Source organism: Lagopus muta, chromosome 6 (genome assembly GCF_023343835.1).
Source record: "Lagopus muta isolate bLagMut1 chromosome 6, bLagMut1 primary, whole genome shotgun sequence".
In the NCBI taxonomy this organism is placed as follows: domain Eukaryota; kingdom Metazoa; phylum Chordata; class Aves; order Galliformes; family Phasianidae; genus Lagopus; species Lagopus muta.
Window position 1 is genome coordinate 37,964,122 of NC_064438.1, and position 26,662 is coordinate 37,990,783.

Here is a 26,662-nt window from a genome sequence, read left to right on the forward strand (position 1 = left end):
TTTTCTTATCCATGTGTTACAGACGAGTCCAATTACTAGAGTTCAGCAAACTCCAATTCCCTTCCCTGGCATTTCATCCAGCCCACTTGATCCTCAGAGAGTTTCTAATCCAAACAGCCTCCTAGCACACGATGTTCCAGTGCTCCCAGACTCTACCCAGCCTCTGTGCTGCCTTCTCCTCCCTCGCACTAGCACTCAGGGGATTGCATTCAGTCCCCAGGGAAAGATAAATGCAAAATTCATCAGGCAGAACGGACAGTGTCTCCAGTTGCCACCCCTAAGAAAGAATCCTGAATACCCCAAGTTCAAAGGGACCCACAAGGATCACTGAGCCCAGCTCCTGGCTCCCACACAGGGCCACCCAAAATTGAAACTCTGTCTCAGGGCATTGTCCAATTGCCCTTTGAACTCTGGCAGAATGGGGCCATGACCACAGCCCTGAGCAGCCTGAGTCCATACAGCGCAGAGCAGAGCAGGACAACCTCTCCCTCACCTGGGGGCAGTGCTGGGCCTGGTACACCCCACAGTACAGTTGGCCCTTTGGGCTGTCAGGGCACTCTGCTGGCTCGTTATCGGTTTGCAGTCCAACAGAGCCACCAGAGCTCCTTCTGTGGGGCTGCTCTGCAGCTTCTCATCCTGCTCTGTCCCATGCACAGAATCAGATAGTTGCTCTTGTTAACCTTCATGCAGTTGGTGATCATTTCAAATTTTCAAGACCTCTCTGCAAGGCCTCTCTGCCCTCAAGAGAGTCAACAACTCCTCCCAGTTTTGTGTCATCCACTTACACAGTGCAGCTTCAGCTCCTGAGGAGCAGTGCACCGTGCTGGGCGTGAGATGAGCCATGCCCCAGCTCCTCCACAGGCACAGAACATGTGTGCATCTGCCTGGCTCTGCCAGCCAGCTCATCCCCTCCTCAGCTCCTTCACCCACAGCATTGCTCACACAGCAGCTGGGAGGCCGCTGCAGCCAAGTCTTCCCAGGGGCATCTGGGTATGCCAGGGAAGAGAAGACATGCAGAAGGCGTGACGTGCAGGAGGCAGACAAGAGAGGGGTTGCAGAGTTTAGCTTCTGCTCTGGACAGCTGCCCAGGACCCACCAAGGAGCTCTCCACCTCCACAGCCTGCTAGACAGCAAGACGTTACTGGATATACCAGGACACCAAGAGGTCTCCAGTCACCTCTCCACGTGTCCTAGGCTGCCCTGGCCGGGACCATGCCACCCCGCTTCCCCTCCCTCCTCACTCCTCCTGGGTGCTCAGACCGACGCACTGGAGCCCGGCAGCAGCTGCTGGTCCATGACAACCAGATGTCCCTCAGCCGCGGTCCTGCCAAGCAGCCAGAGCCCGGTGTATGCCTTCCAGTTCTCCAGAGAAAGGCAGCTTCTGGCTCGGCTCAGCTACCGCGGCCGCAGGCTAACCGCTCCCAAATCCCCATTCAGAGGCTTTCATTCATGAAATACGGGGCAGCGGGCTGAAAGCAGAACTCTGCCCCCCGAGGGACACCGGGCTGGCAGCTGTCCTCGGCTGGCTGCGGCGGCACTGCCCGGCGGGACGTGCTGCAGGGAACGGGCAGCGTGAGCGTGGAGCTCGCAAACCCTGCAGCCTGGCAAGGGCTGAGAAGAAACTGCCCCGCTACAGCTCCTGGGACTGGAGCAGGGAATGTAAACAGCCCGGCATCCACACGGAGGTCACAACCCCCGGACTGGTTTCCCTTCCTCTCGCTCCCTCCTGCCTAATCTCGGAGAGCTGCTCTGTTTATGAGCCAGATAAGTAAACAAACAGAGGAAAGCTCCAACGCAATGCATTTTTCTCTGGCCCATTCCCCGCGTGCCCGCTCCCAGGGTGCGTGCGTGGGAGCGGCGTCTGCATGCCGGCACCCAGCGGCAGGCACGGCTCGCGGCCTGGCTGCAGTGCGGCTGCGCAGAGGGGCAGCGGGGCAGCGGCGTCCTCCCGTGTAATGCGGCGGACCTCTCCAGCACAGACCCGAGCGTGTGACCGCCTGCCGCTCGGGGAATCCGGCCGGCCTCCCGGCACGCAGGAGCAGCAGGGGACACGGGAGCAGCTCGGGCGCTGGGCGCGAGCTGCCGCGGTACATCGCCGAGGCGCCGCTGGTGTCCGGCTGGCAGCCTGCTCTGCTTCCTCGGCCCAGCAGAGCGGCGGGCCGGAGCGGCGCTGCAGCGTTGCGCCGTGGCCGCGGCGCGCCGGGAAGCGGACGAGACGGAGCCGCATTCCTGCCTTATCCAGGCGCTGCCAGCGGGAAGGGCCGGGCCGCCGGGAGCTGCGCCCTTCCAGCCGGTTTGCTTTGGCTCCCTGCGCCACGAGAGCGGCCCGCTCCAAAGTCAATGCCGCGGGCGGGCTCTTCCCGCCGCCCGGGTCCGGGTAGCCGCCCGTCTCCCGGGTAACGAGGGCGCCGGCGGCCTCGGCCCCGCGCCTCTCATTGGCCGCGCCGCTACGGGGCGGGAGCAGCGCCGCGGTGTCCGCCAATGGGGCGGGAGAAGGGCGGAAGCGGAAGAGCTTCTTCCGCCCGTGCGGCGGTGTCGCGGCCGTCGCCATGCCGGGTGCCGCCGAGCGCGGCTCGGAGCTGTCGGAGCAGATCGAGGCTTTCGTGTCGCGGCTACGGGGCGGCGGGCAGAGGCCGCGCTCTGAGGACACGGCGCGGCAGACGCTGTCGCTGCTGCGAAAGATCATCGCGCACGGGCGGTGGGGATGGGCCGGTGAGGGCCGGGCTGCGGCCTGGCGGGGGGAGGGCGGCAGCGGGGAGCCCCGGGAGCTTTGGGGGCGGGGCTCCCTCTGAGTCGCCCGTGTCTGTCCGCGCTCCTCGCCCACCCCGAGACTGTCAGAGCTGTGCCGTGGGCTGGGACTGGGCTTGGGCTTCCTTCTTTTGTCGGCAGAAGCTGTTTCTGTATGCAGTTCCTCACAAAAGCTTCTTGGGATGTGGCTCCCACTTTTAGGTAGTTCATTTCAGCGTCCCGAGTTTGCCATCCTGTGCATGGGGTATACGTAAAGGTCTTTCTAAAAGCTCGGGATGTCAGTCAGAATGCTGCTCATCTCACCTGCAGATGAATTTCCTCTTTCTCCATACTCATCTCTTATGATCTTTCATAGGTTCCAAGTCTGCATTGTATGCAGGTGATTCACATTACCCAAAAATCCTCTGGTGCAAACTGTGGCGTTGCTTTTTGCACACGTCTGTGCTTTGCCTTGGCGTTGTGTTACCGGTGTCTGACATGTGCACAGGGCAGCCGCAGGCAGTTTATAACTGAGACTGTCCCCTCTTTCAGGGGAGCTGATGGATCTGATCCGGACGGAGGGCCAGCGGATGACAGCAGCACAGCCATCCGAGACCACAGTGGGCAACATGGTGCGGCGTGTGCTGAAGGTCATTCGGGAGGAGTATGGCCGGTGAGGTGCTCCTTGTGCTCTCTCTGCCCCCCCAAGAACCCAAAGCAGGTTCCTGCAGTGTGTTTTGCTTTTGTGAGATTGCTTTTATTACCCGTTGTTCCATGTTCCAGCATCTTCTACACAGGGATTCTATAAGTTTAATAATAGAGGGAAGGGCACCACTACCAATGGGCCAGTGGTTTTCAAAATAGCTGATGACATTTCCTTTAGTAGATGCAAAAGCTCCCCTCCCCAGAGCAGTTTGGGTTCTGACCTGGCCATTTCTATTGCATCCCCAGGAGGATCTGTTCCACTGCAGCAGTAGCTGTGAGTACTGCTCTCCACCTGCTGTGCTTGGATGCAGCTTTGGGAAGCGCTCACTGGCAGAGCTTCAGGTTCTGCCAGAGATGGCTAGGCGAGCTCTTTGGTGTGACATGACCCCTGCATACGGTTTTCCTTCCTCTCCATTCACACCCACGTGCTGTGCTGTGGGGATGCTAGCTGCTTTGTGTTAGGCTCTGCACCTGCATGCTCTCCTGAGGCTGAAGGGCTCTTTTTCTCTGCAGACTTCATGGGCGCAGTGAGGAAAGTGATCAGCAAGATTCCCTGCACAAACTTCTGACCTCTGGAGGACTGAGTGAGGATTTCAGCACTCCCTACCCTTCTCTCAGAGCAAACGTTATTGAAGCTATCAATGAGCTGCTAATAGAGCTAGGTATGGGCGGGGCTAAAATAGCTCATGAACAGAGATCTCTATTGGATGGGGCTGCTGCTTCCTTTTGCTCTTACCTGGAAAGATGACACCGAAGAACTGGGTGGTTTAATCTGAAGTAATGGGTATAGGTGTGCTTTTTTTGGTGCAAAGAAGCATCAGAAACAGGGGTGTCTGCCCATGCTATTGGTTTTTTGGGAAGTCTTAAACTGAGCCCTGTGAAGTAGAGTATCAGCAGTCTGCCAAGGTTGGACGTAATCCCTATAAGCATTATTTCACCCTTTTGCCCAAAGTACTGTGATGTGTTTTTCTTATCCTACAACCTTATCCTACAACAAGACATGTAGAGCTCCTCCTGAAGCCTAGGTCTCCTTTCTGCACAGTTGCTGCTGAACTGTAAAACTGGAACGTCCATCATGTGGGCATGGTGCTTGTCTGGTGCTGGCACAGCCCACTTCTGTAGTGATGGAGCTTCTGCTCTACCAGAATTTGTAGTCACTCTGGTAAAATATGTTACTGAAGCACAGCTGCACAGATGTTGCTTTTGCTGGCTTCTTTTCCACTCATAACTTCATTCTGTTACAGAGGGCACCACCGATAACATTGCCATGCAGGCACTGGAGCACATCCATTCCAACGAGGTGATCATGACCATCGGCTACTCACGCACTGTTGAGGCCTTCCTGAAGGAAGCTGCCCGCAAACGCAAGTTCCAGGTCATTGTGGCAGAGTGTGCACCTTTCTGTCAGGTAAGGCCCGGGCTGTGTTGTCATATTGCATATACACATATTGCTGTATCTGGAGACAAGCTGTCAGCAGAACACCTGCTGAAGCGGAACGTTACAGGAATGCTTCTGCAGTTGAAAGATTAAAGACGACTCGTTGCTCTGCTCTCTGTCCTTCAGTCAGAGGGCTGTGTTTGTGGTCCGCTGCTTGATGTTTTCTGCAGTTCAGGCAGGGATTGAGTGCTCTACAGCTGCAGTGCAGGAGCTGGGTTTCAGGGACACAATTATATTCTCCCTCTTCTCAGGGTCATGAAATGGCTGTCCGACTATCTAAAGAGAACATTGAAACTACAGTCATGAGTGATGCCGCTATTTTTGCTGTCATGTCTCGAGTCAACAAGGTAAGGAGGGCTTTGCTGCTGGTGGGAGTTCGTGGCAGGTTTGGTGCTTGCGCCTTCCAAATCACCTACAGATCCTATCTGTGATTTATGTCTTTCTTCAGCGATACTCAAAATTGTAATAATCCCTGTTTACAGATAGGGAGATGTTGTGCAATCCCTAATAATTGTGATGACTCTATCAGCATAGTGATAGGATTTTCTGCCTGAGTCGCTAATGATCAGAAAAGTTGTGAGAATCCAACCCAGGAGAGCAATCAATCAAATGACCAGCTTACTTTCTAGGCTTGTAGCAGAACAGGGAACACAATCCAGCTTCTGCATGGTAGTCTCTGCAGTAGAGCATGTTTGTCCTGTAAGTTCTCTGTGCTGGCATCGCTGTGCTGGAGTTGTGCTCTTGTTGGGAGAGGAACATATTGGTGCAGAGCCAAAGCCACACAAAACAGATCAGGCATCCAGGTGCCCTGCAACTCCAGCTGCTTGCTGACTGCTCTGACAAACTCCATCTTACTCAGAAGGGTGTCAGCCAGGAAGCTCATCTTCCTCAGTTTGCTGTGGTAGATGCTCTCTAATGCTAATTTGTCTTTTAAGGTTATCATTGGTACAAAGACAATCCTGGCCAATGGTGCACTGATTGCTGTGAGTGGGACTCACACTCTGGCACTAGCAGCTAAACACCACTCCACACCACTTATTGTATGTGCCCCCATGTTCAAGCTCTCACCCCAGGTAAGCACAGCACCTCTTCAGTTCTGCACCTTCTTTAAAGAGAGATAAGGGGGTGATATTTGCTTGTGAAAGCTTAGGGTGGACAGCACCACATGGCCCAAGGTAGGATTGGTAGATGAGTCATCTCCTCCATGTAGTGCTGTTATTTCAGATAGGAGATCTTCACCCAGATCTGGCACAGGTCAAGGTCTCAAAGCTCTCCCTGCAATGCTAAATTCTTTGCAAAATCTGCTGAGTAATAGGCGCACAGAGTATAAGGTTGCCACTAGATGAGTGAGCCAGTGCTACTAGAGAGTGACATCACCATTCTTTTTCTTCTGTGTATATTTTTAGAAGTGAAAGATCCTTTGTACCTACAGAAGTGGCAGATGGAGATGCCCTCTATTTCCTATGCTCAGTATTTTCAGTGTTGTCAGATTAAATTGCAGACTGAAAAGTCACATCTCTGCTCTGGTTCCCTAGGCATTGCAAAAGGACAGACAGGCCACAGGAGGTTCTAGAAGTTCCTTTCACTGTAGATGCTACTGAAGTACTGGGCATGGGTACTATGTGATTGTTGTAAAGAGCTTTATTGTTTCCTGGCAAATCTTCCACTGCTTCAGTTCCTTCTAGCACCCAGGATGTTTTCACTAGGATAATGAGATGCTCTTTATTTTCTTGACCTTCTTGTACTCTGTCTCATTCAGTTCCCTAATGAAGAAGATTCATTCCACAAGTTTGTGTCACCACAAGAAGTGCTGCCATTCACAGAAGGTACTGGTCAAGCCAGTCCAGGCAATGGTTGTTTTATATTCTATTTTATATTATAAAATATATTTGTTGTTTTGTTGGTTTTTTTTTTTTTTTTTTTTAATATTTGGTACAAAATGTTAATGTAACACTGTCTGAGACCCCAAATCATTTCCTATTATCTTAAGGGAAAAAAAAAAAAGTGCTGGGAACCATTCCATTTTATATGTAGCTTTTTTACTATAGAGAATACAGAAAAGTTTTTTTGGAACATTATCCATGTTTTTAGTTTTGCTTCTGGTCTGCATTGTTCAGCATTTTATTGTAGGATTGTGATAATGGTGCCAGACAGGTGGCAATTTCCTGTGGGACACAACAGATGCCCAACAATGAATGCAGCTTGCTCTTCTTCCTAAAACTCATGTAATTTCTTGAAACTTTGTTACTGAGTTTCAACAATCAGATCAGGTATTTCTGCAGTGAGTTTTCCACTCCAGTGTCCTCTTTAGAAAGGTGGCTGCTCACAGTCTCCCCCTTTCAGCTAGGGATGTTACTTTCAATGACACATTTTTGTGTGATAGACTTCTGAAACTACTGATATATTAAGTTTGGCTCAGGTTTGTTTTTGGCCTTATGAGCTTTTGTTTAGGTGGTAACTTTGGCGGCATTGGGATACAAATTCTACTTCCAATCAGCAGGCTTGCTATGAGTTAGTAAATCTGCATCAGAGAGGATTTGGGGCTACTATCAGTAAAAACTACCAAAAGAGCAGAGGATGTTGCTCCAATCCAAGATTATTGTATACTTACAATTCAAAGGCATTGGTGAGGAACTTGGAAAGGATTCAGGATATCCCAGTAAGGACTTCAGGATGTCATGGGCCCAACCAGTTTCTCTAGGAACTCAGGAAGATGTGCAGAAGGCTAAATATACTTTCTTTGGTTTGCTTATGTCTTAATACTGCTGCTCTTTTCTTTTCAGGAGAGATCCTGGCAAAGACTAATGTTCACTGCCCAGTGTTTGACTACGTCCCTCCAGAGCTCATTACTCTCTTCATTTCTAACATTGGGGGTAATGCACCTTCTTACATCTACCGCCTCATGAGTGAGCTCTACCATCCAGATGACTATGAACTCTAACACCAAGAAGCGTATTACTGTCCAAACTTGTCCAGTCTTTCTCTTTAGAAAGAGACAGCAGCTAATTAAAGCAGATGTTGCAAAGGTGGGTTGCTGTTGGGAACTGGTAGGGAATACGCTCAGCACAATCTTACCTACCAAAAAGCAGCAGAAGACAGTTCTTGTACTTGTCCTGAACCCTCTGCTTTGTTACGAGCCACATGAAGATGCTAACCAATTTTGAAACAACAAAATGTCATTTTCTGGGGCAGCTGCGCTGTTATTCAAAGAGTGCTGCAATAAATGCTGTTTACAGTGCTCTCAGTGTTAATTATTTTCCATGCAGAATTAGTTTCCTTAAATAATCAGGGTTTTATGAGTGCAGTGAGCTGCCTGTACTTGTGCTGCAGAAGTAAGGTTAACGCGTGCTTTCACCTAAAATGTAAGTGCCAGTGACCTCGTGCTTCAAAACTGAACTTTTGGTAGATCTTTTGGACAAGTTTTGTTAAGCTACTGAAATACAAATCAGTTATTTGGAAAATGCTGGAACAGAAATTCCATTCTTGATGAAAGGTAGACTTCAGAAGGCCTGCCAGCAAGTTTGTTCACCTCTGCATCAGAAGGCAAAACTCAAGTTCTTGCTTCTCTGATTTTAGTCTGAGGGCCTTCCCTCTCCTTTACTACCGGGTGACTGATTATTCTTCTTGGGTGGACATCTTGTCTCATTCTGAAACTTCATGCTTTTTGTGAGGGTCAGCATGGAACAGCTTAGAAATCTCAGGCTCTCGCAGGGTGATCAGATCATTTCGTAGTCCCTTTATCAATGTATGTTAATGCACTACACCACAGCTGAGGCACCAAAGGAAAGAAGCTTCCACTCCTTGTTTTGTTTTACACAGAACAAAGATACCAGTGATTATCATTTACTGTTTTAAAACGATCATGTCCTGTCTAGCTCAGAATGTGATACAAAACAGAACTGGAACCTGAGGAAAGAAAACTGTCTGCCTATTGTAAGAAATGCAGTGAGCTGTTTAGTTGTTTCTGTACACTGATAAAGTGGGGCTACGCTAGGGTTTAGAAATCATTCACTCAAGAATGCAAACTGTAGGGAAGTGGGAGAAAACAGCTGGGTGTGTCACTGATTGCCTAGTTAAAAAGACATAGGCCTACCTAAGCCTATGTCAAACCTGTTTTTTACTAAGAAGCTGGTCAGTCCTCATTCCAACCACTGTCAGAAACCAGGAAAGTTTAATTAATTTTATTAATAAATACCTCTTCCATTTCAAACGCTCTAAAATACATTAATTAAAAGTCTCTGGCCATGCTTGCAGTAACTGTGACTGGATGCAACTTCTTGACATCAATAGTCAAGCACTGACATGTGACTCAGGTTTACAACACAGTCCCTTAGTGCTGAAGATGCTTCTCCAAGCTCCATGAGTGGGCTTCTGCCACATTCTTCTGGCTGGTGTCTTCTTAGGTCAGTGCTCAGGGCAAAACTTTGGTTACTGCGCTGGCTTGAGAACATTGCTCCACACAAGATGTTATTTAACAACAAGAGAACCTGGATCGTGCCAACACTTATGGAATCTGCAGTTTGCAGTCTTACCTTTTTAGGTTAGGGTCTTTGTTTCCAAACAGTTGCCATGCTCGCACCATTTTCCGCAGTCTCGCCAAGTTAGGTTTAGCCTGGAGGAAGAAAAGTGAAGCAGCGCTAAGTCATAAGTAAACCAACTTTAGTGCCTCCACACTCTTTTATCTAATAGAAACATTCCCATTTTTTCATGTCTAATTCAAAGTCCCACATGATTTCCCACAGAAGCTAATTTAGTAACTTATTACAGTATATTTGCAAAAGGGAAAGAGTAAGGATTTTTTATGGCATCTTCAACTTTGGGGCAGCAGGTGTTTAATCTTTAGCATCTTTGCTCCCGGCAGAATATCCGCATTTCCATGTGTTCAAAGTTTTACATTCATAAACTGAACTGCTGTAAATACATGCTCAACTTTAAACATTAGTTGACTCCATTCAAGTCAGTGCAGTCATTCAAATGGAACATGGTAAAATCTTTGCCAAAGTTTTTGCAGAACAGAGGCTTAATTCTCTCAAGTTTTATTTTGCTAATAACAGCTACGTAAAAGTTCAAGTAAGATGCAGCAGTGGTGGTTCAATTTCTAACACGCATACATGAGATGCCTCCGATAATGCAGAGTGTACTGCTCCCTTCCGGTACCCCACACAGCACCTGCGTTTCCTGCTGTAGATGGTCAATGTCTGCAAGGGGCATCATGGAAGGTCTTCCATGAGCACACTGGAAGGGCAGCTGGCAAGATGACAAAGCTTCCATGAGCCGACAGCTCTCTTCTGAAGTCAAACTGTCATTAAACTTAATAGCTCCTGGAACAAAATGAAATTCCTGCACATGCTGCCAGAGAGAATTCAAACCACCCAACAGACCTCCCTCCACAACTGCTACTTACAAAGAAAATAAGGCAGCTCCCAAAGACAGACTAACAGCAAAAGCTGGCTTAAGGCTTAGCTCAATTAACCACACTATTGCATAACGATCAGCTATGTAAAGCCTAAACTGTTCCATCTAATCCAATTCTAATGGATTGCAGGATTATTAGATTCCAGCTTTTCAGATAGTGTTGTAATAGACTTTTTTTAGGGCTGAAGATGCAGTCAGCTCACATGCCAAGAGATAGTAGAACCAGAAGGTAGCCTTTATCAATTCTATAGAACTGATATGAGTTCTATACACTTGCCACTGACAGGCATGAGCTCCAAAAGCAAACGCCAGCCCTGCCGCTAAGTCCTTTCTCACAAGTGGGCACTTAATGGCATCCAGAGAAAATTAAAGAAGAACATTACAAGAAGTGTCTGTTATCTTTAGCTTCCACAAATTCACAAGGCTATCTGCAATCTCTGTCTTGCCTTTTAGCCACGAAAGCCATTCTTTAGAATGTAGTGACACACCATGAAAATGGGCTGTTATCTCCTCATCCCTATGAAAGTCTGTAACCCTGCAATTCCTGCAAACACATTCTGAAACCACTACCCCAGGAATTATGTCATAAGGAAACAGCAAGGCTAAAAAATAAATGGAAGAATGAAAGAAATGTACAATTTCCTTACCGTGACAGGCTTGGGAAGCTAACACCTTCAGAAATGTCAGAGGCATTGTCCCTCGTGCTCCTCCCGTGGTCTGCACTAGCTAAAATTAGTATGAGAACATCATCTTACATTCCATTTAATATGAAGAATGAGGAGAACTGTAACAAGAATGAGCTTCAAATGACCTAAATCTACATCTCTAGTGTTTAACACACTTATTCCCTCCGGTTCTTTCAATAAGCTTTGCGTTACTGCAGTCAACTTTAGAAGCAGATAGCTACTCACCTCAACTTGTTCCTTAATAAACTCCTGAAAACAAAAAGGTAAGACAGTAAGTTGGTATTTCTCACTTTTACTGCCCATATCCCCCTTCTCCACATCTGTGTATAATTTAAGTTCTGGATACACCTCAGGAAAAATGATGCAGTTTCTTGTACGCCGACCACAGAAAAAGATTCAGGTGCAAGTCCTGATCTCCCCAAGTCTTTTCAGACTTGAATCTAATTACTTGGTTTCTCTGCATCAGTTTCCTTAAAAGGATGAGCAGAAAACTGATTAAACATCTGAACTGCCTACTACATTTCTTTGCTTTTCCACTATCTCAAGTCTGAAACAGATTTCTGTCATTTCTGTTATAGTTCAGGGATTTCAACTATAGGACTGTTTAGCTACTAAAAGAGATGGCACCTACACTGGCCAAGAGAACTTCTTTGCCTCTCTAGTAAGAAAGATATGCTATACTTTGGGCCTTTAACACAGAAAAAAAGCCAGTATCACAAATTGCTTTGCTCCATATCCACTGCTGACCTCCACAATGCTTTTATTGACAGGTTGTCTTTTCCGTCGTAGTTCATTGGCCTCTCTTTCTGTAAAACACAGTGGCACTTTCTTCACTAGAATCAAGGAGTTGTTGGTCTCAGGAAATGATAATTCAAGGCCCAGATCCTTCAAATTTTGGTAGCAGCACCTGAAGAAAAAATAAAACAACAACCAAAACAACTAAGACAGAAGCAGCTACTTCTTCACAGCTTAAATGGATATTTGTGTAGTCTCTGTGTTTCTTCCTAAAAGTTTCTGATCTTGAAAATCATACTTCAGATTCCAGTTAATTTTGCCCTTTTACTCTGCATTCTACTCCAATTTTTCACTCCAATCAACTATGCATATTGTATGTTCCTCAGCCACAAGATCTAGGTACAATTTTTCTGTAATTCACAGAGAGCTTTACATTTAAATGTATAAATTTTTGTTTTCTAAAGATGCACAAGATGTCTGATTCAAGGAAAAAATATCACACAAATAGCAACACTACACATCCTCCAAACATTAAAGTTATGCACTACAAAGACTGCTTTAAGTCTAGCCTAAAAAACAGTGATTTCAATTGACACGTACCAGCAAATACTTATGACAGAAAAATATTTTAAGAGATTTATGCTGGTCTAAAGAACTCATGTCCTGTTAAATAAGGCAAAGAGAGCCAAGGAAAGAACAACCTTTAATTAATCTGACACGTCTCCCTATGGATGGAAAAATACACAAGAGGAGAACTTGTCATCAAAAAGAGAAGAAACTGTCAGCAATCATTATCAAATAGTTTGATGTTTGTGTACACTTTGGTGATTTCTACATTAAACAGCAAAAATTCAAAAATCCCCTCTATGTTTCACTGTCATGGCAGTTCAATAAGCAAGAAGAGCAAGCAGTTTGTGCTGTCTATCAGATGTAGCCAAAACCAACAGACAAAATACAAAGTGTGGATGTAACAGACAGAAGACAGGGGAACAATTGCATAGCAGCAGAAATCAGTGGGATACTGACATTTGGTGTATTGTATTCAGCTTTGGCCATCAAAAGTAGATACAAAGATATTCAAAGATTAGTGTAAAAATAATTCAGAGTTGACCTAGAGGCACTAAAAATATTGTGATATTGGCAAGAATATCATTAAAGGATAGAAACAAAGGCATCCAAATATTGTTGAATTATGAGCAGCCACGGTTATATTCTCGCATTTTTCATACAGCAGGTGGTACATAATGGTCCTTTACACTTTCCTCTACAATTTCTGGTATTTGCCATTGTTACACAAGAGTTACCAAACATATACCAGTGATACTGTTATAATTGGAATACACCCAAAAAGGACATTCCACCAAACGAGTGTATCCCTAAAATAGGCAGCAATTTTAATGAAGAATGATTTAAAAGCTACTGAGTTTGCCAAAGGCATCACAAAAAAAAGGAGAGTTTGAGAATAACAATGAAGGAGACCTGTGGAAGTTAGCAGAGAACTTCAGGGAGATTCAGGCTGGATGTTAGGAAATACTACTTCTCTGAAAGAGTGGTCAGGCAGTGGAATGGGCTGCCCAGGGAGGTGGTGGAGTCACTGACCCTGGAGGCGTTCAAGGAATGTTTGGATTTTGTGTTGAGGGACATGGTTTAGTGAGAACTATTGGTGATTGGTGGATGGTTGGACTGGGTGATCTTGTAGGTCTTTTCCGACCTTGGTGTTTCTGTGATTCTGTGATTCTGTATCTAGTTCTAAACTGTTGCAATACAAAAGTTAAATTTCCTAATGGTAACTAGCACACCATTCTGAAACATTTGGGAAACAGTGCTCATTAGTTAGTCTTGGCAGACACCTAGAATTAAGGAATGCATTTTTGAAGGATTCACAGTACAAGCTTTCCATAGCCCATCCCTCTCCTCTCCAACAGTCTATTAAATCAGTTCCTGTATCTATACTATGGGCACTGCACTCCAAGTCCTGGTCTCCAGGCAGCAGGATCTGCTGGAGACTTCTGGGGCACTCCTCTGGCTCATGCATCACAGTTTGGTTTGCCAGGGGAACCACAGAATTTTGCAGTGGCACAGGGACGGCACACCATGGGGCTTTGTCTCGAGATGTAATGATGTGCCCAAGAAGCACACCTATTTCCCACAGTGTAGATACAGCCAACTGGTTTCTACTCAGGAAACAATCAACAGATGGGGTAACCTAGCAAGATATTGAAATCTTCCCCCAATGTTTAGCACTACCGGCCATTACCAACCATAGAATTCTTCTTTGTTCTTCTGTAACTTCAATCTCTAAAGGGGGAGAGACAGAGGAAGACAGAAATTTCTTTTTGCCGCATGCGGTAGCTTCCTTCTCATAGGAATCTGTGAATGAAACATTTAGAAATATGCCTCTTTGAATACTTATGCAGGCATTGCCCTTAATGACCCTATGGTTTGGCACATAATCTCTGTTTGGATTAAAAGTGACCACAAAATGCCTTCTCCTGAAACTTGTGGAGGACTGGGAATGTCACAAACTAGACATCTAGTCCCAGGGGAGAAGTTGGTTAATGCCACTTTGTTTTTTTCCCACCAGTTCCAAAAAAGAGTCACCCTAAATAGCAAGAAAAACCTACTGATATATTTAGTCCAACTCACACACAGCGATTTTTCCACAGAAAAATCTCTCATAAATGGCTAAATCAAAATACTACTCATTAAGCATCTCTCCCTTCAGTCTTCAACTTTATTCAGTACCTCACCGAAAGGAGCAGATTTCCTGGAAACCTCTCTGCAGGAACTGCACAGTATTTCTCAATGAAAGAGAAAGTCAGTGACTTTTAAGCACTTGATGGATAGTTGTGCTTTTTAGCACTGAAACCAATGGCTAATGGGCTTACAGAAAAGACCATTATCCCTTTGCAAACAGTTTCAGAATGTAAAAATTTTAGGCTTCAAGTGTGGCATTCAGCTAGAAAGGAACCAAACAAACTATGCTCTTTAGTCTGCACCCCATGTCTTATTCTTCACAGCATAATCACATACTCTTACTGATGTTTTTTCTATTTCCTGTTCATTGTTTTTCCTATCTGTCTTCCTACTCTTTCATTACATCAGGCCTATTTTAATTTGATAGGTCTGTGTGGGTAGGGTGCATATTTTCTATTTCTGGAAACACTGTAACCATTTTCAGCTACCAATACTATGACTCCTACAAATATTGAGTGGCTGCACTCTGCTAAAGATCAAGGTCAAAATGACAAATCAGTGTTCTATTGGTTCCATAGAGCCCAGATTTATTCTCACGACAACTTAGTTAGCGAGCTTTCCCCTTAAGACAGCTCTTGTTTGCACATTCCTGTGCACTATCTTTCCTGAAACAACCTGCATTCTCACCTGCAATAAGCTGCTCCAGGCGGATCCGTTCATGAGCTGCATGTTGGTCCACCAAAACCAACAGGTTTCCACCTAAAAAATGTACCACGAGATTAAAAATAGGTAACTTTGTACCCAACAAGCACACGGGTTGGAAAGAAGAAAATGACCGCTCCCTAGAGGCCACATTTACAAGATAAACACCAGTAGGTTCTACATGTGTGAAGCGAGGGGAAGACCAGTGGCAGAACAAAGTCACTACAGAACTGAAATGGAATGATCCGAATGAGTAATTTAAATTAAGGGCAATTAGAAAATCTTGTCTGTAGGAGTTCAACTCCTATATATAGTCACAGTCATTTAAGTTATAGTCATTTAACTTCAGAACAAAAGCTGAGGTCATCAACAATGGCTCTGTTCAATACTGTCTTTAAAATGCTACAAAAATTACTGATTTTGAAAGCCTTTTCTACACAGCTTCAGTAAACTGCAGCAACAGATATATCCAGACACTGTGAACAGTCTGGAAGATGTTAGTAATTTGAGTATAATCTATTTTTATAATACTAATCTGAAGGTAATAGGAACATTCAGTGATGTCCAAAATAAAGAGAAAGAAGATCCAGGAAATTTCATATGAAGACTAACATTTTCCTCTACTCACAGTATCATCTCAAAGCAAGAAACAATACAAGCAGGTCTGTGTTCTCTCTGCAGTTTAAGTGCACTTGAGAGCTACCTTAGTACCTATAGTAGCTCTTACCTTCCTTTTTATCCATCTCATTCCTGGTGTTGATTACACAAGCAATGAATTTATTGTCCACTTGCTGAAGAACCTGAAAGATACTCAGAACAATCACCACCCAGCTGTAACAGAAAGAGGTATTAGAAGGGGGACTAGAAATACATCTTTTCTCATCCCGAAGGCTGAAAGAATTTGGACTAGAAAAACCAACACTGTGAAATTATATAATTATTCTTTATAATGCAATGAGGGGCTAAATATGGAAAAGGCAGCAATTCTTCCAGCAAGGCTATAAGACAACACTAAAAGAAGGTCAAACGACCATAATTTGTCATGAAACAGTTCAGACTGGAATAAATAAGAAAGTTGCACAATATCCAATAAAATAATTCTGAATCTGTCTTTTGAAAGAATTACAAGCACAAGAGCTTGTAATTAAGGAGGAAATTTACAGAATGGTGGTGTAGAAGCTCCTGGAGCTGGGAATCAAAGCTGTTCACAGCCCGCAGGATATAAACAACCTTTTATAATTTGAGCTGTGTTTAAGGGTTTGTGCTAATCACTTGTAGTAACCAGGAAGCAACTTCTTCACTCTTTTTGTTATGCCTAACTTGCTTTTCAGAGTTGATTCTAACTTCCTCCCAACCAGCGTACATCAACCAGATCTACAGATGGAATACTGAGCAGCCACGCATCAAGCTTTCAGGATCTGATTTTTATATTTAAATTAACAGATGCAAAATAAAGAAGGAGTCTCCCTGAGTCAGAGGTACAGAGCCCGCTGTGAACACTGTCTTACAACACATGCATTATCCACCTCTTAGGTAAAAATGAATAGATGATCCTATTTCTTTGAAGGCATACGAGACATTAATCATTTTTTCTGTTTTTTTCCTTCTGTTTCACAGCTTTCTTTTCCTGCCTTTTTGAAACATAATTTGTTTCCTGTAGTAACTTTATTTCTCTTGTTATTCCTGCACATGCAAGGAAGGGAGAATCATTTCCATCCTTCTTCACCCTGACCTTAATATCACCAGGTCCCACCCAGTCAGAACATTCAATCTCAAAGTCAGCAACCTGATCACATGAGAATAATGCCAGTTTGCAACCTGTTAGTCATTAATATGTAAGAGAGGGCCAGAATTCACCTGAAGATTTCTATAAATGCCAAGAATGTAAGCTGACGCCATACGTTACATGAGCTTTTAAGTTAACTATTAAAATATACAATGAAAAAGCATTAAAATAGTTAGACTTCATGTTACAATGTTATTTTTAAGAATCACTTTTCAGAGCAGATATAAATCTTAAAAGGAAATTTCAAGTCTTTCCAGGAAATCTAGGATTTGCTTTTGAAATCGCTCTGCTTAAGAATTAAATTTCTAAAGTCAATAAACATAGAACCATGGGACACAGATTTCAGGAGACAATCAACTAGCAAATATTTACAAGAAATATAAAAAGCCAGCTGTTGAAATATCATTTAGTTAGCAGTGTTTCAAAGCAGCAACAAGGCTGCCTCTTGATTTATCCACGCAGCCAGTGAATTTTAGTCATTTTGCAGAGAGATGATTATCCAGATATGAAGATCTGGCTTGATGTGTGTCTGATGATATCACACACCAAGATTTCTGACTGTGTTTGTGAAAACCAAGGATATGATCTATTTCTCTAGATACCTCACTCCTACAAGGCAGAGACAACAGAAAATTCCAATGGCAGAGTGGGAATTATAGCATGAAAACTAGCAATAGTTCATGTTGTACCTGCATTGAATGAATCATGTCTTTGGTAAAACGATAAGGATACAAAATATTATGAATTTTCACAGCAAGATTCTCAGCCTGACCGCTGGTCACATCAACAGCTATCTGTAAAAATAAAAGTGAATTACATGAATAGTTTCTAGGCTCAAGCCACCTATGATGAACGTAGGGAAAAAAAAAAAGGTCAGATTTGGGAAAAAAAACGTTCTGGAAACAGCTCTTCATATTGTGACAACCAAGCTTTCCACTCAATCACAGCACTAGTTAAAGATACAATCTAGCAATCCCTCTGTTTCCATTCCCACTTACTTTCCCATCTGGGATAACCCACTAACTTCAGTGCATTCAGCTAATTGTGAATGCCTATCAGAAAACCTGATGTTGACTACCAGCCTTGGTAAGCTCCCAGCAGAGTGAGTCTCAAAAAATGTATCACCCTACAATGACTCAGAGTCTGTCACTGTAACAGATGAACAGAACTGTTCCTTTTCAAAAATTCACCAGCAGGTGGTTTGTGACTCCATCCCCATTGTGTGCAGGTGGAAATGGTTACATACGTAAGTTTACACACTTACAACATGATGATTAAAGATAATGCTGTCTCATGACAACAAAGGAAGTCTTTCTAACAGTTCCAACATTGTTTTCTCTCACATGCCATAGTCCTGCTAGGCTACAAAAACAACTACAGTAAACTAAACTTTTAAGACCCATTGCACCCAGAGGAGAAAGATGAGTTGTTTTACTCTGTCCACAAAGAGGACAGACAATATATTACTATTTTGCCATCTGATAACCTTTTAATTTTAAGATGAACGTTTCTGTAAAGAAGAAGATAGCTTACAAGAATGTTTTGCTTTTGAAATGATGAAAGGTAAAAGATTAGCCCAATATCTGCTTCTCCAACTTTGAATACACGCACAAAAATGACATGTATATAAACCACCCGTAAAACATAATTGCAAGGTCTGCAGTCTAAAATATCACTGAATAAATTCTAAAGAACAGTCACAATACTTGCAGTTTTGGTCCCCACATCAGATAAAATAACTCCTGTGTTGGCATGAGATGCAAGATAATGCTTACCTCTGGGCAGCGAACAAAAACAGGGTTATCCCATTCTGAAAGCATGGACTGCAGAGACTCGCCTTCACCACCTGGGAAGGGACACACAGATAACACAGGCACTGCCATAAGCTGTCAGCAGAAGGCACGCTGGGTACCTCTCACTCACACAGGTGTAATTACATTTTTTTCCTTCAGTAAAATGGGAGAGTGTACAGGTAAATAATGGAGCATGAGAGTGGGCTTCCCTATTGTTTGCTTTATCTAGAAGAGACCCTGTGCAGCTTCCTGAGCATGCTGCAGCACAATTCCACAGGCCTTGAAAATGAGGAGGGGAAAAAAAAACAAAAGAAAACAAATGAAGGGCCTATTTAGCTACCCACTGCTTCTGGACAAAGCCACATACCTAAAAGGTGATTTCATCCATTCTACCACAAAAAGAATGTGTGGATTGAAGCTATTTTTCACATTCCAAGGTTGGAATGAGTACAAAGAATGGACTAGGTAATTATTCCTTAAGCTATTGGCATCATTCAACAAAGACCTGGGTATTTAATCTGTAAATAAGTACCCCCTAACCTGCCTTCAACCCTCAAAGAGGTTTTTTTTCCAGTTCTAGATCTGAGATGACTCACACAGTCCCATTGTTAGCAGACCTTGAGTAATTCTGGGTTCCTGTTGGAACATCTGGGAGAATTCTTTCATTTGTTTTTACAGCAGTACACCGTGTGCTGGAAAGCTGGCCCTACCTCTCTGATCCTGACTTGCTAGAGTCTTCTCTTTTCGAGGTCTAGGAAGGAAGGGTAGCACAATCTCACTTCTAAAGGGATGGCACCTGCACTGAAACCCTAAGAACAACATAAATTTACTTCTGCAGATTCATCAGTGTGCAAAACTATAAAAGACTATACAGTTACATTTTCATAAGTGAATGTATGCTTAGCCCTGGGTAAATAAGACTCTTATGCTGATTTGGCAATCTAGCATTAAGAAATAGCAGCACATCCGTAAAAATTTTCAGATACACTTGTAGCTGGAAATGTGGCCTCTGCAAGACTGTCATTCTTAAAAACTGGCTACAGCCTTAATCACATAAGAATTACTTCAAGAATTAATGCAATCAGAAGTGTTACCCTAAGAGGAAAAAGAGGTCATACAGACAATCAAAACACTGTGGATTTCCCTCTTTTCAGGTGTGGCAGAGCTGTCAATCCGTTACCACCACCATCAGTAGTTATCAGCAGTCATCAGCACCTTGTAAGACTGAAAACTACAAGCCAGTAAGACCATGTGAGATATCAAAGTTAGCCTAACAATGTTCCTACCCGCCCAGGAATGATTTAATGATATTACAAACCTGCACTGTTATCAAGATTATTAAGCGGCTCAGATTTCCAGCACAGTGGTAAACATTTCACCCTTCCTTTGGTACAATTCAGATTTCTATTCTTTGTGAAATAATAATGAATTAATAAAGTTCCTTTCTACTAAGAAATTAAGGGTGTGCATTCAGGAAACATGGCAGAGTGATAAAGCCAAAAGAAAAAAAAACACAAAAAAATCCACCGGCTGTGCGCTGATAAGCTCAGTAGGAAAAGGTTCTATGAGGTCCTGTGGCCAGTCCATAGACTCCTGAGTGGTGGCTTTATCCCAGAAAAGCCTGGTGATGGTTCTGCCCTGGGGGATAAGAATCCTCTCAAGAATCCAAACTGGCAGTTCAGCACAGGAAGGTAACTCAGCATCCAACTGTCACAAAACTCAGCCAGACTCTCCTACCTCACACTGGACAAGATGCCCTCATGCAATTCCTGGTGAACCGGGACAAAATTAAGAAATCCATCTCATTGGGACTTTGATAGAACTTTTATAGTTATTGCCTCAAGGAGATATTATCTCTCAAGTTCACAGAACCATCTATCATTTATGTAAACAGGAGTCCAATGTTTTATACGTGTCACAAACGAAGAAAAGCATTTCCCTCCTTGTTGTAGGGGAAAGCCTTGCTCGGGACATACGTTGCTCATGAAGTTAGGATTTTCTTGTCTGACGGCCAGTGAGAATTCAGAGCTCATAGAGGTATTATTAAAACTATTATTCTGACAGGTAACACCAGAATAGGTGCCAAGAATAACTTCTCTACCTTATACATGCAAACCATTTGCAATTAGAACACCTGAATATTGAATGTCACTTGCCTCAATTACATTATTATCATATTGATGCAGAATATTGGGTTGTTCAGAAAGTCATTTGATTATGAAAAAAAAACACAAACCGTCATTAATTTTCCTGTAATGGTCAGCTTAATCAGTTCAAAGATGCCTAAGTCTAACCTATAAAATCTTACATTTCTCTTGAGCACACAGAGTACATGGCCTATGACTAGACAAGATGGCAGGCAGCTACTGCTGAGATGGAGATGGAGGATATCCATAATAATCATTAAGGTCAGAAAAGACCTCTAAGATAATCTAATCCAACCACCCACCTACCATCAGCGTTGCCCACTAAACCACGTTCCTCAGTACCACATCTACACATTCCTTGAACACTTCCAGGTATGGTGACTTCACCACTTCCCTGACCAGTCCATTCCAGAGTCTGACCACTCTTTCAGAGAAGTTTTTTCTAATATCCAGCCTGAGTCTCTGCTGGTGCCTCTCGAGGACATTCCCTCTCACCCTATTGCTGTTACCTCACCACAATCTCTTTTCAGAGAACTGTAGAAAGTGATAAGGTCCCCTCTGAGCCTCCTCTTCTCCAGACTAAACAATCCCAACTCCCTCAGCTGCTCCTCAAAAGGCTGGTGCTCCGGTCCCCTCATCGGCTTTACTGCCCTTCTCTGAATGCGTTCCAGTGCCTCAGTGTCTTGTAGCAAGGGGCCCAAAATTGAATACAGTACTCAAGTTGCAGCCTCACCAGAGTACAGGAGGACAATCACCTCTCTGTTCTTGCTGCCTATTTCTAATTCAAGCCAGGATGCCAATGGCCTTCTTGGCCACCTGGGCACACTACTGGCTCATGTTCAGCCGAGTGTCAACCAACACCCTCGGGTCCTTTTCCTCTGCAAAGGATATGGATCCCCTGCAAGAGGACATGGATTATTCCTATGTCTTTCCGTCTGCTACCAACCAGTGCAATTTCCCTAACCTTCAATACGCTATTCTTAATAAATCAGTGGCTTTGAAATTCAAAGTCAACTACAAAACACTACTTTTCAATATAGTCACCTCCATTAGCTATGCATTTTTGCCAGCAGTGAACAAGAGCCTGCATGCCATACTTGTAAAAAAATCTGCACCAGTGGAGGTGACACACTCTTGCTGTTACCACTGCTGAAAGGCACCACCCACCGTTTCACTGTGCTCACAGCCACTGTTGGGTCTCTACAAACGTTCAGCAAGAGTCAGTGAATTTCAGTGGGTGCAAGTTTTTCCACATGGAGGAAGTCAGTTCTTCCCCTCTGCTTCACATGCACTCCCATATCAGAAACCATTTTATCAGACTGCCCCTTTGCTGCCATCTGTCGCACAGCAACAACATGCAATGGAATATTGGTGAGAGGTTCAACCTCTTCTGCTGTACCATCAGCATTTGACTCTCATGTTAGTTATGGGCCAGCATAATAAAACAGGAGGAATTCGTTCCAGAGCAGCCTTTGTATATGACAGCAATTATTTACGACAGTGATTACAGTACATGTAATGATGCTTAGTGAAACCTAAGTGCTGATATTTCTTTTCACTATTTTATTAAAAACCATCTTTTAACATCTTAACGTTAACATGTTTATCTCCACAGTCACCAACACATTCTGTTTTCTGAACAGCTGCTATGAGTAAGGCCATGGATTTTTCAGTATGAGTGTCATGTGCAGCTACCAAAATATTCTATGCACCTAGCAGAACAAATACTGTTTTCCTCATCCCATTTTAATGACAACAAATCATCTTACCATTCTCTGAGACAACATTCACGGTCATTGTTGTTAAATCTTTAATGCAGGCAGCTGGAAACTCTTCAGGAGGAGTGTTGTAGGTGCTCAGTCCTGTTGCTTTATTGATGTAGATTGTCTTACCCAATAAAGCATCAAAATCTTGCAGCCAGTCTGAATTACGCAAATCATCTCTGGGATCACCTGTTCTTGCATTATCCCCAGAGAATGCCAGGTTACTTGGGAAAGTCATGCAATGAACCTCAGGATCTTTCACATTTTGTTTTGATGATTCATCTAACATCCTTTCATCTTCACAGATGATGTCAATGCCATCTTTTTCTGCTGGAAATGGTAAAACGCTGCTTGCAGAGATTGTGTACTCTCCTTCAGTACTGCTGAGTGGTGACAGGCTAACAGTACATTTCATGGACTCTGCTCTCAAATCATCTGACTGTGGGCAAGCATCCCTCTTAGAAATGCTGCAACCTTCCCTCATTTCTTCCACTGAAGATTTATACCTTTGACAAGGGTTATACAAAAAATCATTACTTGAAGATTCAAGATCAAAAGAGTGGTTATCTTTTCTACTTGAATCTGTTTGGAGTTGTTCACCCAGCTGTTTCACTGCTCGGTGATCACTTTTCATTTGGCGCAGTTTGGATGATAGGGATCCTGGAGATCTTTGACTACTCACAGTTTTTTTACTAACCTCTGAGTAATCAGACAACGTCAAAGGGCTGCGACAAAGGGCTCGTCTGTCCAGTGAAGTTTCTCCACTGCAGAGTAAAACTTCATCCAAAGATCTCAAAACATGGCTGTTATTATTAGAATCCAAAGTTGGAGTCTCACAAATGCTCAAGCGACCATGACTGTTATTCTGACTCCTTGAAAAGTCACAATTAGCTTGTACATTGGAAACTGGGAGACAGAATTCACTCTGCTCTGGTGATGGTGTTGGTAGCGTACACTTAACACGCCCATAATATCTCCTGAACTTTTCTAACGAACCCAGCTGCGTAGACAGGCTCAGCTTCTTGCAAGGCTGTGATCTTGGCTCAGCTAATTGCCTTCTAGTGCTTTTTACAGCTTTACTGTGAGGAATACCTGAAGATGTTGCCAGTGGCAAGTCTGACACATTTGATGTTTCATAATGTCTTTTACTGGTGGCAATGGACATGTCTCTCCCATCACGTGCTTGACTTGGCAAACTCCTATTCTCTGACCTCTCATTTCCATCAGCCATGCCAACTTCTCTGCTGCAGAGAGGTATATATTCTTTATTCACGTTACTGGAAACATACTTAGCATTTAAAGACTGAATCGGCAAACTCATTTTGTGCATGGAAGTGTGCTTGGCACTCACAGGACAAGCCCTACAGTGCATGTTTAATGCAAGATTTGTTTCTGTTTGCTTACGTTCACGGGGTGGCTCATTTTGCATGATACACGTTTTGAGGCTGAAGTGAGAACGCACTTTTTCTGGTACTGAACTAACAGTCCCTCTTCCAGCATTATCTATTACTTCAGTTGTTTCCCTGTCTCCTTCTCTTACATGAGGTAGTCTTATCAATGAACTTCCATAGACAGTTTCAGATTCCCCTGCTGTTTCAGTAGGGTCTTCTCTCTCAGATGGCCACCACGTAGAAGTATTATTTGAGATACAAAGCGTATTGCTTTTCTGCACAACTTTGTCTTGCTGGCTTCCTACGCCTTTTGCACAATTCTCAGCACAACGCCACAAGTCATCACAGCTGCCTTTTTTCATTATTTCTGATCTGGCTCCTTCAGTCAGAGAGGAATGGAGAGTTTCTGAAGATTTCAGATGAGTATCACACCGTTTTTGGGAACTGATTGTGTCTTTTGGCTCCTGTTCCAACATATCAGATATAATGAAATTAGAAGTGGTGTCATCTTTCTTGGACAGTGGAATCTCTGCTTTTTTGTTTCTACATTGACCAGAGAGTTCAGCAATCTTCTGATTTGAGGAAATTTCAGTTTCCTGTGTATTTGACTCTGTAGGATTTGAAGATTTTCTTCCCACTATGGATTTTCTTTTGACATCTTTTGATTGCAATTTACACACTTCATAGGAATCTATAATTTCATCACATGCTTTCTGAAAGTTTTCTTGGATGCTCTTATCCTCAGGGAGTGTGGATTTCGTAACTGGAGCATTACGCAAACAAAAATTATTATCCTCATTAAACTCTTTGATGTCCTCACAACAAGGTTCAACAAATAAATGTTCTCGTTTCAAAAACATTTTCACTCCTTCCTCTACACAAGCTAGAAGAACATCCCAGTTCTGGAACTCAATCAGAGTTTTTGCAGGTTCCAGAGACACATCGTAGTCACTGTACGCACAGGTCACATTGAGAACAAAGATCCCGTACAACTCTGGGCCACAACGAAGGCGACCAGGACTTGAGGAACCCTGTCTGCTCACAGGGACACTTTTTGCCTTACAAATGACACTTTCTTTTCTTAATAAAAAGTCAATCAGTTTATGTAGTCTTGTCTTTAAAACAAGCCTTCTATTGATATACAAGAATTGCATATTCTTATTGTAATGTCCTTCAGTACTGATGTAACCACTTATCTCAAATCCCCCGGACTTATGCTTTATTTCTCTTAACTTCTGAGATCTGCCCAGCCCATATATTTGACAAAAACGAGAGTAAACATCTCTTGTCTTAGGGAGCTGAAGCACCATAGAACAAGAAATATCATTCCTTAAAGAAAGTGAAACAGAGGGATGCATCAATGATATAGCCTCTACTTTCTGCCTCACCCTCTCAAATTCCAGCACAGGATCCATGCACCTCCTCCTCACTGGTAACTGATGGAACAGATTACACACGGTCACTGTCGTTCCGCCACTTGGCCTGCTCAATTCAGCTTCACAGACTTCCAGTGCATGCCCATTGTGAAACAGTTTCACAAAAGTTTTTGCTGTCTTGCTGCTCTTAGATGAAACTTCCACAACACTGGCCATGTTTGCTATGCTTGCCAGAGCCTCCCCTCTGAAGCCGTAGAACGTCAGCTTCTCTAAGTCTGCCACTGAGCTGCACTTACTAGTGAAGTACCGCTTTCCCATTTTACTTAAGTCATCTCTCCCCATGCCGGAGCCATTATCCACCACCTGGATCTTAAAAGCTTCCAAATCCACCCTAACAGCTACACACGTTGCTTTGGCATCGATGCTGTTGAAGACAAGCTCCTCAACACACTGCCCCAGCGAGGTGACCGCCACTCCAGAGCGCAGCCTGGCTTGCACGTCCTCTGCCAAGTGCTTGATCATGGCAAAAGCAGGCAGGAGAGAAACTCGGCAAACTGCAGGGAGATCACGGCTCCGTGTTCTTGATAACAGCCACGCAGGTGGGGAGGGGGAAAAAAAAGGAAAAAAAAAAAGGAAGAGTGAAGAAATTATCGAGGGCTTGATTTTTTTTTTCTCTAGTATTTAAAGGCCCAGCCTCTGAGTGCACATCAGCCGGTGCCTCCAAAGCACACGGCCAGAAGCCGGTCCGTGCACCCAACAGCACACACTTCCCAAACGCAGCGTAAGTCAAGGAAAATCTGACAGCAGTGAGGCCAAACTCACACGGCCTGCAAGCACAGGGCCTCTGCTCCCGTTAGCACCGCAAACAGGCAATAAGCATCACCAAAGGGCTGGGCTGCGAGCTGCCGTCCCCTCACTTTTACCTCTTTCTCCTCCCGTTACAGTACCGAAGCAAGAAGGCGAGCTGTGGGGAGCTGCGCACTGGAGGAAAGCGCGCTCGCCTAGGCAACCAGCGGGCCCTGAGGGCGCGAGCTCCCCGCCCCGCCGCCGGCACTGCCCCTCCCGGCTCGCGGGGTTGCGGGCGGGGCGGGGCAGCCCCTCAACGGCCGCAGCTCGAGCCCAACCGTCGCTGGGCCCGGCACGCGGCGCCCGCTGCGGAGCAGCGCAGAAGCAGCCGGGCGGGGAGCACAGGGCGCATGCGCGCGGCGCCCCGGAGGCTGGGCTGCGGCTCGCGACACGGAACCGCGGCTCCGGGCGGGCGGTGCACGATGGGAGCTGTAGTTTCCTACCGCCCCCGTGCG

General features: G+C 44.5%; 2 protein-coding genes across 2 annotated transcripts; one reads left to right on the plus strand and one right to left on the minus strand.

Moving 5' to 3' along the window:
- Nucleotides 1-2,494: 2,494 nt before the first annotated feature.
- EIF2B2 (eukaryotic translation initiation factor 2B subunit beta) lies at nt 2,495-8,108 on the plus strand. The gene is made up of 8 exons (XM_048948553.1): nt 2,495-2,712; nt 3,280-3,400; nt 3,946-4,094; nt 4,677-4,840; nt 5,122-5,217; nt 5,806-5,943; nt 6,630-6,696; nt 7,654-8,108. The coding sequence occupies exons 1-8, from the start codon at nt 2,550-2,552 to the stop codon at nt 7,809-7,811; spliced, it is 1,056 nt and encodes a 351-aa protein (XP_048804510.1). The 5' UTR covers nt 2,495-2,549; the 3' UTR covers nt 7,812-8,108.
- A 115-nt stretch (nt 8,109-8,223) lies between these two features.
- MLH3 (mutL homolog 3) lies at nt 8,224-26,538 on the minus strand. Its single transcript, XM_048948552.1, has 12 exons — nt 26,285-26,538; nt 22,601-25,941; nt 18,667-18,737; nt 17,581-17,685; nt 15,833-15,905; nt 15,091-15,162; nt 13,968-14,076; nt 11,719-11,878; nt 11,197-11,220; nt 10,933-11,011; nt 10,040-10,191; nt 8,224-9,482 (listed from the first exon to the last, which is right to left on the minus strand). Exons 2-12 carry the CDS (start codon nt 25,881-25,883, stop codon nt 9,399-9,401), a joined length of 4,212 nt encoding a protein of 1,403 aa, XP_048804509.1. The 5' UTR covers nt 25,884-25,941; nt 26,285-26,538; the 3' UTR covers nt 8,224-9,398.
- Nucleotides 26,539-26,662: the final 124 nt, after the last annotated feature.

Excerpts from the sequence above, each read along its gene's own strand:
- EIF2B2 (XM_048948553.1), top strand. The coding sequence starts at position 2,550 with ATGCCGGGTGCCGCCGAGCGCGGCTCGGAGCTGTCGGAGCAGATCGAG. Across the intron at positions 4,095-4,676 it reads TGAGCTGCTAATAGAGCTAG|AGGGCACCACCGATAACATT; the intron begins GTATGGGCGGGG and ends ATTCTGTTACAG. Across the intron at positions 5,218-5,805 it reads TCATGTCTCGAGTCAACAAG|GTTATCATTGGTACAAAGAC; the intron begins GTAAGGAGGGCT and ends TTGTCTTTTAAG.
- MLH3 (XM_048948552.1), bottom strand. The coding sequence starts at position 25,883 with ATGATCAAGCACTTGGCAGAGGACGTGCAAGCCAGGCTGCGCTCTGGA. Across the intron at positions 18,738-22,600 it reads GAATGTTGTCTCAGAGAATG|GTGGTGAAGGCGAGTCTCTG; the intron begins GTAAGATGATTT and ends GTCCCTTCCCAG. Across the intron at positions 17,686-18,666 it reads TTTTTGTTCGCTGCCCAGAG|ATAGCTGTTGATGTGACCAG; the intron begins GTAAGCATTATC and ends TTATTTTTACAG.